The 14,071-nt window shown below is 48.1% G+C and overlaps 1 protein-coding gene across 1 annotated transcript; it reads right to left on the reverse strand.

Moving 5' to 3' along the window:
* Positions 1–257: 257 nt before the first annotated feature.
* LOC122913304 (WD repeat-containing protein 87-like) lies at positions 258–11,379 on the reverse strand. Its single transcript, XM_044260071.1, has 6 exons — positions 11,257–11,379; positions 10,223–10,390; positions 6,746–9,624; positions 6,028–6,287; positions 1,928–5,662; positions 258–1,861 (listed from the first exon to the last, which is right to left on the reverse strand). The coding sequence occupies exons 1-6, from the start codon at positions 11,329–11,331 to the stop codon at positions 258–260; spliced, it is 8,721 nt and encodes a 2,906-aa protein (XP_044116006.1). The 5' UTR covers positions 11,332–11,379.
* Between the last annotated feature and the right edge of the window lie 2,692 nt (positions 11,380–14,071).

Below are 14,071 nucleotides of genomic sequence, written 5' to 3' on the forward strand. Positions count from 1 at the left end.
AGGAGTATATATCTGGTCTCTCTGGCTACCTTTCTGGGGAAGCAATGTTTGAGGTAGAGGGACACATTACAGTGATGCTACAAACGGGAACCTCCTCTTTATTCCATATATGGAAGCTGGTTTCTGGAGCTAGTTAGGGAAAGGGCTTTGGCCTGGCCCTACCTCTGTGTGGGCCCTAGGGATAAGGGTCTAGATTAGGGCAACAAGGCCTTCCCCCAGGTGGGAATGAAAAGTCCTGACCTCACATCAGTCCCAAATTACGGGGTGGGAGCAATGATGTGGGGCATTTCCTTGGTGAGATGAATATCTGCTTGGGGCAGGCTCTTCCAGGCGAGTTCCAAGATCCCATACTGAGCAATGCCAATATGATTGATGGTACGGACATTATTCTGACCTGGGAGTGGAACCACCTCCTGGAACTCCAGAGGACCTTTAGGGTTCCGAGAGCCATCACAAAACAGGTGGTAGAACAAGCGCTCCCCTGGAACCAGATCCATGGCCTTTTGGGCCTCCTCGTAGGTGATCTCTTGGGATTGGGGTTCATCTCTCAGTAACAGCTCCTGCAGCAGCTTCTGGATTCGGGGGGACTTAAGTTGGTACAGGTCCACGAGCTGATGGAACTGTTCCATCCAAGCAGCGCTGTCTTTTGCATATCGTCGCTGCAACATCTGCAAGACGTGGTACAATGCCACAAATGTCTCCCAGAGAGGAACCTCTTCCTTCTTCTTAGCGACGGCCCGGGCCTTCTTCTCCAGCTTGGGCAATCTGGGAAACCTGCCTTTGTCCTTAAAAGCCCAGAAGTCTTTTTGAAACATCAGGGCAAGGGTTTGTTTTCCCACAGAGGCCTGGGCACCTGTGACAGTGTCTCCCGTAGCAGGAGGAAAGTGTGGCACCTCCATCTCCTCGAGAGCAGCGGATATCTGCCCTGCCCAGGCACTCCTGTAAGGCTCTTCTAAAAGATGCCAGTTTACACCCTTTGGTGTGGGGATCCCTTTGGTACCTAATGGGGACTTTGGTGTGGGGCCACCGAAAGGTTTTAACCAGCTTTCCTTTCCTTTTATAGGCGGGATCACTTTTGGGTACTTTGTACCCAGGGACTCCTTACTGGGTTTTGAGATACGTGTGCTTCGTGATTCCAGGATCTGCTTGTGACGGTACACAATGGCTTTAAGTTGGGCCAGATGAAGCCAATCTAGGTTTCCCTTTGTGGTGAGGTTTTTGAGAAGCTGGCACAATCTGTGAAAACTCTCCCTAGAAAGCTGTTCTCCTGCCTCCATCCGTTCTAGAACATGGTGGATCCAGTCTATATCTGAGAGTCCTACCTGAGCACCTACTTCCTTGGCCCAGATTTGGGGCAAAGGTACCCCAGTCTTTCTCATCAGGACTGGATGATGCTGCAAAATCCACTGTAACTTGGGGTCTAGTGGTTTGCCTTGAAGTTTGTGAGCTTCCATGGCCTGCCTCAATATGTCAGGTAAATATGGAGTCTTTAAGTCTCGTTCTGGGGACTCCAAAACTGTATCCAAAACTTGTAGAGGTTTGGGCATATATTTCTTCAACAGTTCTCCTTGTCTGCCCATAAACCTTGACTCTGGAAGCATCCTGGATGCCTCAAGTGCTCTGGCCTTTTCTTCCGGGGATACTTGTTTTGTAGACACTGGCACTGGTATCTTCTCTTGCGTGTCCAGAGCTATTATTTTCTTGGAAGGGACTTTCAGAACTTCTAGTTCTTTAGCAGTGTCTCTGATATCAGGGATTCTTTTTCCAATAGAAGGGATTATTTCTCTTTCCCTTCGGTCCTTTTGTCTTTCTGCTTGTGACTTAAATGATTTTCCTGTTTTTAAGATCTCTTTTTTCTTGTCTTTTTTCAAAGAGCTTTCCCCCTTTTCTTTCTCACTCAGACTTTCTGACTCTTCCTCACTCAGACTTTCAGACTCTTCTTCACTCATGCTTTCTTCCTCCACTTCCTCCCCTTCCTCCTCATCCCCTTCCTCTTCCCCTTCTTTCTCCTCCTCCTCCTCTTCCCCCTCCTGTGCCTTCTTCTCCTTTTTCTTCTTCTTCTCCTTCTCTTTCTCTTTCTTCTTTCTCTCTTCCACCTCTACCTCCTTCTCCTCCACCATCTTCCTTTCCTCCTCTTCCTCCTCCTCCTCTTCCTCCTCCTCCTCTTGTTCCTCCTCCTCCTCCTCCCCTTCTTTCTCCTCTTCCTCAGACAAACTCTCTCGCTCTACTTCATCCAGTAAGTTTTCTATTTCTCTGGATAGGCTCGTTCTACTCTCTTCTTGACTGGGAAGCTTTTCCTTTGGTGTATCAAGTGTCTTTAGCTCTTTTCTCTTTTTCAACCTTTGTCCAAGCAGTGGTATTACCTCTCCATCCTTTGTTAGTTCTTCCTTCTCTTCTTCCTGTATGACTTCTCTCTGTTGTCTGGCCAATCTGCTTTCTTCCTCAGTAATTTTTTTCTCTTTCTTTATCATTCTTTTCATTTCCTTGGCCAGTTTTCTCTGCTTCTTAGCCAGTTTCTTCTCATCTTTGGTTACTTCTGGTTGTTCCACAGAAAAATCCCACTGTTTGGCATCAAGCTTATTTTGTTCCTTGCTCAATCTCCTTTCCTTAACCAAGAAGTTCCTCTTCATCTTTGTCATCTCTATTTCTTCCTGGACCACTTTCATTTCTTCTTTGGTAAGATCTCTAAGTGCCTTTAAGACTTTGCTGCTCACTTTTGATTGTGCCTTGGAAATGCCTTCCTTTTCTTTACTCAGCTTCCTTACTGCTTTGGCCAGCTTCTTCTCTTCCTGGGCATACACTCTTCCTCCTCTGGTAAATTCCAGTTTTCCTTTGGCAATGTCCCTTTGCTTTGTGGCCAATACTCTATCTTCATACCTCAGTATCTTCTCCTCTAGTGACAATTTCCTCTTGATTTGTTCTAGTTCATTCTTGGTCACTCTGAACTGTTTTAAGGTTTCTTTAGTCTCTCCTGTAGAGAGAATTTGGCTTTCCTCAGCCAGCCTGACCTTCTCCTGGGCCAGTTTCTTCATTTCTTTGCTCAGTGCCTTTTTTTCCTTAACACTATCCCAGTCTCCTCTGAGCATTTTCAGTTCTTGGAAGACCCCTCTCTTTTCCATAGCTAAGTCCATCTTGTCCTGGGCTAGATTGTGCTGCTTCTGAGCCAGGCTTTCTTCTAATTGGGTCAGCTTTTTCTCAGCCTCATCTACCTTCTCCTTCCTCTGGGCAAGTGTTTCCTTTTCTTCCACAAGCTTTTCCTCTTCCTGAGCAAGTTTCTTCTTGTACACGTCCAGTTTTTCCTTTTCTTGGACTAATTTATTTTTGTTCTGGGCAAGGTTTTCTGTGATCTGGAGGAGATTCTCTTTCCTCTGAGCCAATCTCACTTTCTCCTGGTGCAGATTCTCCCTCTCCTGAGCCAGAGACTTCCCCCTCCAGGATAATATATTCCTGCTGTTTGTGAGTTTTGCCTTGTCCTGGGCCAATTTTTCTTTTTCCTGGACCAGTTTTAACTTGTTCTCCATCAGTTTCTTCCTTTTCTCAGCAAGCCTTTCCTCTTCCTCAGGCAGTTTCTCCTTGTCCTGGGCCAGTTTCTTCTCCTCCTGAATCAGCAGTTCTTCTTCCAGGACCAGCGCTTTCTCTTCCTTACTCAGTTTCTGCTCTTGCCAGGCCAGGGTCCTGTCTTCCTGAGACAGTTCCTCCTCTTCCTCAGCTAGATCGCTCAAGTCCTGATTCATTTCCTCTTCTTTCCGAGCCAGTTCCTCCTCTCCCCACATCAGGTCCTTCAATTCCTGGGATAGTTCTTTTTCTTGCAATGCCAGATCTTTTTCCTTCTGGGTCAGTTTTTCCGTTTTCTGAGCCAGCATCTTTTTTACCTCAGCCAGCTTCCCTCCTTTCTTCGCTATTTTCTCTTCTTCTCCAGCCAGTTCCTCAAATTGCTTGGCCAGTTTCTTCCTCTTCTGGGCCAGTTTTTCTGCTTCTTGGCTTAACTTCTCCTCTCTTTGGGCCAATTTTTCCTCATTGTGGACAACCTTCCTCTCTGCCTGGACCATTGTCCTATCTCGCTGAGCCAGTTTCCCATATTCCCTGGCCAGTTTTCTCTCTTCCTGGGCCAGTTTTCTCTCTTTCTGTGCCAGCTTCTCTTCTTTTTGGGCCAGCTTCCTTTCTTCTTGGGCTCGATTTCTTTCAGCCTGGGCTCGTTTCCTCTCAATCCAGGCCTGATCATATTCCTTTCGGATCTGTCTTTGCTCTTTTGACATCAGCTCTTCTTTCTCTTCTCCTTCTTCTTCCCATTCCTGAGACACTTCTCCTCCCCCTTCCTGAGATACTTCTTCTCTCTTCAGGGTCAGTTCCTCCTCAGGTTTGTGTTCCTCTCTGGACCTGTCCACTCTCTTTTCCCAGACCTCTAACCACTCATCCCATCTCAGCTTCTTCTTGTCCACATCCAGCTTTTCCTCCCCTGGGAGTGGCTTCCTTTCATCTGTTTGTTGTTTCTCCTCTTCCTCCAGATGCCTCATGTCCCAAGCTTTCTTCCATTCATCCCAGGGTATCTTCTCATCCTGGGCCTGTTTCCACTCATCCCAGGACTTCTTCCACTCCTGCCAAGACAGCTTCCTCTCAGCCATAACTGGGCTTTCTTCTTGCTTAACTATTTCCTCTTCCGATATGGCCACTTCCTCTACTACTGGGCTCACATCTCTCTCTCTTTTGCTCACTGTCTCTTTTTCATCCACTTCTATTTCCTGCTGAACTTCTTTCCTCTCTTGCTTAAAGGGCTTCTTTAAGGATTTCTTCTCTTCTTTCTTTGATATTCGTTTTCCCTTGGTTAGACCACCTGGTCCTAAAAAGAGAACTTTCTTTTTCTTGACTTTTTTGGGAATCACCTGGGTTTCCTGCACAGCTGTCATGTCCTCTGCTTCCTTTTGCTCTTGTACCTCTGGTATCTCGTCCTCCCTTCTGCGTATTATGTCGTCTCTGATCGCCCCTTCATGAACAAAAATTGGTTTCTCCTCTGGCCAGGCTACATCCCAGTTGAGGTCCTCAAGCAGAACCTCACTTTTTTCCTCCAACAAGGGGCAGATCTCCTGGAAAAGCTCCCAGCTGGGCTGTCGATCCGCCAGCACCTCCTGAGCCATGGCCACCAGCTCCATGTTTAGAGCTTCTGACATGTGTGTTTGCGAACCAGATATTCTAAGGGTCATAAGACGACATAGATCATCCCGCCATGATGAGCTCTCTTCAGGGATGGTCTTGCGGCCAGGCGCCCCAGCGGCACCCCGCCCTTGGGCTTTCAGCTGCTTCACAGCTGGTTCTTCCTTTATAGCAGCCGGAGTTTCCTCAATTGTAACTTTGGCTTCTTTTGTCTTCTTCTTGCGCCTCTTTTTGGGTTTCCGCGCTGTTCTTTTCTTGCCTTTTCTCTCACGGATTTTCCTCAGCGTCTTCAGGGTCAATGCAAAATGGTCCTTTGAGGTGTCTTTCTCTGGAGGTTGTGGCTCACCATCTTTTGAACTCTTCAACACACTGATGGTCGAAGAGATTCTAGGATGGGCGGCTGTCTCCTCCACCGAAACTGGTGCAGCTTCCCTCTCGTCAATTTCACCCTCTAAGAGACCTTGCTCTCTGCCAGCCTCTTTCATCTTCTTGAGGGCCCGCCACAATTTTCGGGCTGTAGGGAAGATCAGGAGATGGAGATAAGAAAGGCATGGGAGGCTTAAGTCACTTCTTTCCCACTAATGGTATGAGTAAGAAGAATTGCCATAAAAGAAGTAGCAACAGAGGGAGCTGAGGCCTTAAAAAAAAAAAAAAAAAAGCTCTCCTTACTTTATTCTGGTGCTCCCCCCTTCTAAATCCTGTAGAGATAAGCATTGGAGTCTCCCTGAGTTAGGATAGATTCTTCCTAGGAAGTTTGTGTGAAAAAATGCATCTACTTGTCTCTGGTCCTAACTGATTGATATCTCTTGACCCATGTTAGCCCTAACTGTTTTGCCCCTTGGGAACCATGAGGCATGAATCAGATCACCCCACACGTACCATGCTTTTTGCCCCCCTTTTTGCCTTTGCCGGACTTGATGGGAACTTTAGATTCTTCAGGAATTACGTCAGGTTGCTTGGAAAGGGATAGACGTTCAGAGACCCTTGAGACCTCTAAAGAAAAAGCAGGCTTTTCCTGTCCCTCTGACAAAGTCAGGTTTTCATTCAATCGCTGCTCCACTTGAGTGTGAAGGATTTGGAGATCTGTGGCCCTTATTCCCAACAGATGGTCTAGGGATTCATCCCCAATCATTTCCTGCCTGTAAAAGTCAGAGGAGGGGAAAGACCAGGATGAATCAGGGAAAGGACAACAGGGAAAATGAGAAGGAAGGAACTGCAAACTGCTGTGGAACAGTCAGGGGGCTTGGCACAGTGGCCAACAGAGACAGTGTACGTTGAGATAGAGGATGGCCAAGAAAAAAGAAGTCTAGAAAGTCAGGTGGCAATGAATGGAGTGGTTTTTATGGGGAATGAAGAGGTAGGAGAAAAGAATGAGCAGGGGAACTCAGGAGTTAGGTGACAGACAGGAACAGGAGAAAAGGTGGAGACAGGAGTGAGCAGTCAGGATTGTCAGGACAGTGTAAGAATGGAAAAAGACAATGAAAGAGAAAAAGGACAGTAAGAGTTAATGGAGAGGTATGAAGAGAGAGTGAAGGAAGGGAAAGGGTGAAGAAAACTAGAGGCTAGTCAAGAATTGCAGAAGGCACAAAGAACTTACTGCATCTCCCGGAAGGTCTCTCGGTGCTGGATCAGGCTTAAGAGGGAGGACTTACAGTGGATTCCAGTGTCAGGTATGAGGGTCAGGGCCTTATTCCTCACTCTTTGGTCCTTGTCCATCAATCCTTGGGCCAGAGGCATGGCAAAAAGATGAGTAATCATTCCTAGACGCTTTAGCCCTTCCCAGGCTAGCTCTCGGATCAGTGGGTTGGAATTGGCGGTATCATCCAGTAGGCGACGGGCTGTTTCAGAGCGCAGGGATGAAGACACCTCGTAAGAGGCAAAGATTTGTCCCAATGCACCAATGCAGCATTGGTACTTCAGTGGGGAAGCATGGATCATAATGTTGAGGATTGTCTCCACTAGGCTATTAATAGCTATTTCACTCATCTTTTTCCCTAGCCAACTACGGTTTGCTGAGTCCGTAAGGACACTGTAGGTTACATCCTTGGTCAGCCTCATTTCTATGAAGTTGTCATCCTCCTTTTCATATGAATATTCTCCTGCATCATCACTTAGAGACTTTTCCCTACTGTGCCAGAAGAAGAATTGCTGGGACTTGTCCCATTCCATTTCCCACACAGGTGAATGCAGGTTGCACTGTAGGTATATTGGGCTGCCCTCTGGCCAAAGACGGGCACGAATCACTGAGTTGGGGATGTAGCAGTCAGGAGCCAAGAGCCATTCCCGCCCATGACCAAAGTAGCATCGCAGTATTTGGTAAGGGTTGAGTCCATCCCAGGTAGACAACTGTAGTTGGGGAGGAACCACATAATGGGGAGGCTTGCTCACCTCCATCCCAACAGTCTCCTCTTTATATGAGAAACGGCGTCTGAAGGAAGACAGTATCACAGGGCTCCCTTGCTCGTCTTCTTCTATGACGTGTGGCACCGTATGATCAAAGGCAATGGCCCGCTTATTGACAAGTTTCTCTAGACCTGCTAATTCCTGTTTCCCTCTTCCAAGGTAGATGTACTTGGGCACAAACATGGTCTCAAAGGAGAAGAAGAAGCTTGGGGCGAAAGGCTTAGGGGCCTCTAGCACTTCATCTGTCATGCTCATAAAGGAAAGGCGAGCCAGCAGGTTTGGGTGAAGCAGTTTGAGACAGGACACCAGATAAAGACTCTGGTTAAAAGTCACAAGCAAGTCACCCCGGTCGTTTGCAAAGCAGAGTGGGCCAAAGTGCAGCGATGAATCCAGCATGGCTACAAGTCTGCCATGGAAGTTCCAGACCCGGACAGACCCATCAATACCCCCTGTGACAAAAAGACTCAAGGACAGGCAGACATCGAAGGATGTGATGGTACACTGGTGCAGAGGCAGTGTCTCTATATACATTGAGCCTTCCTGTGACTCAGAGGACAGAAAATCATGGAACTTCCAAAGACGCAGACAGTTAGTCTCCGTGATAGCACCCACAGAGGTGGGCAAGAGTATCAGATGTTTTAGGTGACAGCTGCTGAGAATGCTGGCGAGCGTCTTCAAATGCACTCGCTTCCCTTCAAGCACAGTTTCTGATAGGTGTATGTAGTCATCCATTCCATAGGAACAGAGCAAAGAGTTTTCTCGGCTACCAAAAAGCCCTCCAGGTAGTGTAGAGAGTGCCAGGATAGCTCCAAAGTGCATGAACTTCTCTATTCGGGCACAGTAGTTCTGGGAAAGCACTCTGATCACCCCACTCTGGTGTCCAGAGAACATAAGTCCTTGTAGACCCCGCCCCAGGTGGAAATGCCCATAAGCCAGACATTGTACCCAGTCCCGAGAGTCTGGGGAGGTGCACAAGAGATACTTGGCTGGGCAAGGGCAGCGGGTTGTGTCAAACACCAGCACCTCTGTGGTGCCTGTTGCTACAAAGAGCTCCTCTTTTTCTGGGTCATAGGCCCAATCCACAGCCCGGTCCAGGATTGAGAAGGGCCAGGTGAGGACAAGCAGATCCCCTGTGAGTGGAGACATAAAGCGCAATAAGCCATCCTCAGTAGTGCACAGAATCCGGAACCAGTTCTCACCGCAGCGGACCCGACGCAGCTGCTGGGGAGCAGAGCCACAGACGTTGAAGAGGCTGTAGAAGCAAGGCAGACAGCGCAAGGAGAAGGTGTGGGTGGTTTGGCAGAAGAAAGTAATGTTGTCAATAAACTTGAGTTCATACAGCTCCTCGCCAAGTTCTAGCCGCCGCAGCAGGTTGCCCAGAGTCAGGTTCCACTCCTTGATCAGGCCTTCCTTGCCGGCTGTGAGCAGGGTGTGGGCCTCCGGCCGGCTGCGGATACAGATCACCGCCGAGACATGGGCCTTGAACCTGTGGAGAGAGTTTCCCCGGGCGATGCTCCATACTTGGATTTCCCCACTCTTATTTCCAGCATAGAGAAAGCCCTGGTCTGAGCAGGTGAAGCAGCAGGTGATAGGGGAGCCACTGGTGGTGGACATGAACCTCTGAACTTCTCCTAGCTGGCCTTGGCCCTGGCGCTCAAGGACCCTCACCACCGTCTCACACAGCGCAAGGACGGAGCCATTGGGACCATTCAGACTGATGTCCTGGATGAGCTCATCCCCAGGGATGGGGACCATGTGGGCTACTTGGAGGCCCCTGCCGCTCCGCTCAATGATCCAGGTGACCACTGCCCCCAGAATGCCTGACAGAAGCATCTTCATTTCTGGGTCATAGCAGAGGCAGTTGATGTTAAAGCGGCAGGGCACTATACCCAGGGGTTTGAACGACCGGAAGTGGTCCCCAAAGAGCCGCAAGATCAGATCGCCACAGTAGGCCACGAGGATGTGAAAGGAACCTGTGTGGACCATGCACTGGATGGGCGGCAGTCGTTCAGTCATGGAGAATATTCTCTTCTCAACCATGTCATCAGTTTTGCTCTTCATCCATACAACAGCCTACAAGAGAGTAAGATGGACCCTGACTAGGAAAGAAAGTAGGAGAGGAAAGGGCTGAATATGCGGCTCCTTTGCCCCGTGCCTGTGCTGAGGAGGACTCGGAAGACTCTCAAGTGTTTTTACCCCCTCCCCCTGGTTATGGGAACTGGAAATACTGTAGAAGCAGGAAGTCTGGGGCCCTTTCCTTGGGCTACTTGAGGGAAATCAGAAAATCTCATCAAGGAGAGACTGTTAGGGAGGAGGGGGGGGATCCCTAGATCTCTGTCATTTTCTTTCTTTCTTTCTTTTTTTTTAGGTTTTATTTATTTATTTGACAGAGAGAGACACAGTGAGAGAGGGAACACAAGCAGGAGGAGTGGGAGAGGGAGAAGAGGCTTCCCGCTGAGCAGAGAGCCTGATGCGGGGCTTGATCCCAGGACCCTGGGATCATGACCTGAGCCAAAGGCAGACGCTTAATGGCTGAGCCACCCAGGTGCCCCATCGGTCATTTTCATTCAAGAGGTAGATCTCCCTTTGTCAGTTTGGGATGAGAGCTTATAAGTGGTCATGGCCCCTGTCGAGTGAGCTAAGAAGGAGAGGGAAGGTGAGCTAGTTTTACCTGTATTTCTTTGGTGCTTGTCACCCAAGAGAGGGAGGCGAAGAAGTTGGCATCGCTGAAGTAATAGCATATAAGCGGCATATTTTGAGGATGGCGAGACTCTTTGAACAGTATCTGGGACTGGTCACTCAGCACAACCACTTCATTCTTTAGGTCTTCTGACGTTTGCTGGAGAGAGGCCTGGCATGAAGCGACAGACCAGGACACACATGCACTAAATATACTCTCACACAAGTCACAACGGAAGCCTTTCCCATGGTCATGCCTCCTGCCTGTTACATCCACACACGCACGACTTGTCACTCATAGTACACCTGCAGTTCGCGAGCAGGTAACACAACACGAGACATAAGAAAGAACCAAACCCCTAACAGGGCTTGAATGGACAAATTTCTTGGTGTGAGCGCAGGGGAAAACAGATGTTCTTCCCAGCATACCCGTTTGCTAACACTCCTTTTGTCTACAAGGTACAGATGTCATAAAAGACGTATTTAATACATTGCCCAGGCAAGTACTCCACTGCGGACCTACACGAAATGTAACCAGTGTGTGACAAAAGTCAGTGCAACTTTAAGTTCTTAAGGCTTAAAAGTGCACAAAGACTTTAACACCCTACCTTTAAGCTTGACAGAGGAAGATTATATGCAATATGTATTATCCCACAGCGATATGAGCGTGCGCTGTGACACATGCACCTGGTAGTTCACACAGAGCCAACCAGAGCAAAACTGAGCTTGGCAAGTGTTCTGCCTGCTGCCTAATCCCTTCTGTTTTAGAAAAATCTCTCTCCCTAAAGGTTTGGTTCCTCTGACAATGCTCCAGAGTGTTGCCCTTCCACTACTAAAATGTACTTGCGAGAGATCCCTAGGCTCATTTGGAAATGAGAGGTCCACTTCCTACTAAGGGGACAATTGTTTTATGGTCTACTGTGCCTGCTTTCTGCTTCCCCAGAAAATCTATGCTCTTCTGAAGTGCTCGTAACAATTAAGGTATATAGAGGCCAATAACACATTTATGTCCTGCATATGTATTACCTTGCTTTTATGTATGATGTCATTTAGGAGGTATTTAAAATCCTTCCATAGGGGAATGAGTCTGGTAGAAGACATCACCTTGATTATTCCTTGGTCCTCCTCAGGACCGTTGCTTAAAATACCTGTGGGAATCCAAAGGATGCCAGCTTAGATGTTACTACTTTTTGAGGAACTAGGGCTTAGAAGTCAAGATCCATGAACTCATGTGTATTGAATATTTCTTGAACATCAGGAGCCATCCATAAGACACATCTTCTCATTTAACCTTCACTGAGGCCCAGTAAGGTATGTATAACACCATTTTATAGATGAGGAAATTGAGACTTGGGGAGGGTGAATCAAAGAGTTGAGGATTGAATCTTAACATTGGCTGTCATGACCCCATAGGATATTATGGGCGAAGGAAGCAGGGAGGGGGTGCTAGAAGGGAATACCGTCCCAGACAAATAACATTTCTTTGTTGCTGGTGATGTGTCAAGAGAGCATTTTGCCAGGACTTGGCAGTTCCTGGAGTGCAGTCCTTGGATCTCCTGCTCTGGAACTAGTAGGGAAAGAGTGTGTCTTAAAATACAGATCCCCAGGTTCCATCGTAGACCAACATAAGAACCATGGCAGTGGGACCCAGGGACCTTCACGTCTAACAAATTCCCTAGGTGATTCTATGGACATCCAAGTCTGACTATTAGAAGAGGAAATTGGAATGAGGGGGTCCCCCAGGACTAAGAGCCAACCCCTCTTGCACTGCTGGAGAAAGGATCCAGCCCTCTGGCTTTGCCGGCCTTCCCAGGTTTGTGGAATCAAGAAGCTCTCACACATGAGGCCTCTGCCATGCGTCTTCCCTATGCCCTTCTCCTTGGCCTTCATGAGGACAAACCTCTACTTTTCCTCTTTGGATTGGGAAACCTACTTTTTAACAAGTCCTCTCTGTCAAGGAGTCTGCCATTACTGGTCTGATGATCGGCTTGTTTTCTTTACTTGTAAAAGAAAAATGCCAGCTTTGCCTACTTCACAGGGTTGTTGCAAAGATCAAATAAGATAACTCCTGTGAATTCCTCTTTAAGGGTACTCTGAAGCAACAAACAATTAACAATTGCTGTTTGTAGACTGGTCTGGTTCTCACACCTAAGCCGTTCTCTCCATGACAGCTAAATTTATAGTCTGGCCAGCAGAGGGCAATGGAGGCCATCCTTGTACCTGCCAGGAGGAGGAAAACTGATGCACTTTCAGTTTGGAGAAGTAGCTCCTTCCAGAGTGAGATCCCGAGGCCAGCAGCATCTGCACCACCTGGAAACTTGCTGGGAATGCAAGTTACTGGGCCCCACACCAGACCTACTGAACGGGTAACTGATGGTAGGGCCCCCAAAGCTGATGTTTACAATCGCTCTGGCTGATCTTAGGCACACTAAACTCTGAGAAGCACTTACCTGGAGTGCTTGGGAGTTCCAGATCAGTTTGGCCGGGGCCTCCTGAGGCGAGGTCAACAGAACCCACACTCTGGCATGGCTCGGCCTAGGCCCTGTGTTGCCACAGAGACTTGGTGGCTGGATTTGGGGGAAGCAGTAAGCAAAACGTATCATCCTCTCATGTGTAGAATGGGTTAGGGTCCCCCACCCAAAGTCTTCACATCAATCACTTCATTCCTTTTCAAAAGAATCCTGAGAGGCAAATAGTATTATCTCCATTATACATTATGGGGATCATGAATTCAGAGGGGGAAAGGGATTTGTTCAAGGCTACATGGGACAGATTCAAGACTAAGAGCTGATCCACAGGTCAGGCTGCTTCTACCATATCAGAGGAGGCAGAGTCTGCCAGCTGATGCCAAGGAAGCTCTCCGACCCACAGGCTAACTAATGGGAATTTGTAACTGGCTGTCAGAGACACTAATGTCCCCTCTGTCTCTGTACTCTGCCCAAGGCTGCATGCTGCCCTCCTGCCATTACATTTTCACATTTTCTTCCCCTACAAGCCTACACTTTCTGCTCCTTTGGACCACTTTTCAGGAGCCAGCATGAACTGCTTCAGATCCTGCCGATCAGTGGATGGCCTAGTGGGCCACGCCCCACAGCTTATATTTACCCCAATTGCTCCTCCTTGAGACCCCAGAGCTACTGAGAGAGTAGTGATTTGTAACAAATTTTCAGTCACGCCATCACTTTCCATTGTTTCTAACATCTCCTCTGGGTCCAACTTCTCTTGGCTAGCCTGCAAAAAGCAAGTGGTTAGGACCCTTTGTGGGCACATTCCTTGAGGGTTAGTGGGACAGAAGGCCTTCAAAACCCAAGCCTCTGTGTGTTTTTTTGGACACACTCTTCGACCCCATTTACCACCTCTCTCCTAAAATTCCCCCACCTTTGATTCCCTAATCCCATTATCTGCCCTTAAAAGCAAATATGGAGTGAGCTCCAGATGCCTATGTCCCAATAGTCTTGACTTTTTAGTATCGTGATAATCCATGGGTTATCTCTCAAATGGGAGAAATCAGGCCCTGCATTCAATTTAGGGGAGTTAATATTTGAAGCCAAGATTTGGTATGTCCTACTGACTATGAAGGCAAACCAGGTCTGTGACTGGGCACCGCACTACATCCTTTTCTTAGCCACAGTCCACTCCAAGGTGGTGGGATGGAAGGCCAGACTCCAAGTCCTGTCTTTGTAATAAAGAGAATTGCCTCTAGGGGGCACTGCACTCCATGACAGTATTGGGCCCCGGGTCTCCTTTTGGGTCGCTCAGTGGCTGGGTATGCTATTGTAGGAAGATGAGGGTTTACAGTTCTTGCCAGATAGAGCTTACAGTTCAGCAGGGAAGGTGAGCA

This window comes from Neovison vison, chromosome 7, assembly GCF_020171115.1.
Source record: "Neovison vison isolate M4711 chromosome 7, ASM_NN_V1, whole genome shotgun sequence".
Lineage (NCBI taxonomy): Eukaryota > Metazoa > Chordata > Mammalia > Carnivora > Mustelidae > Neogale > Neogale vison.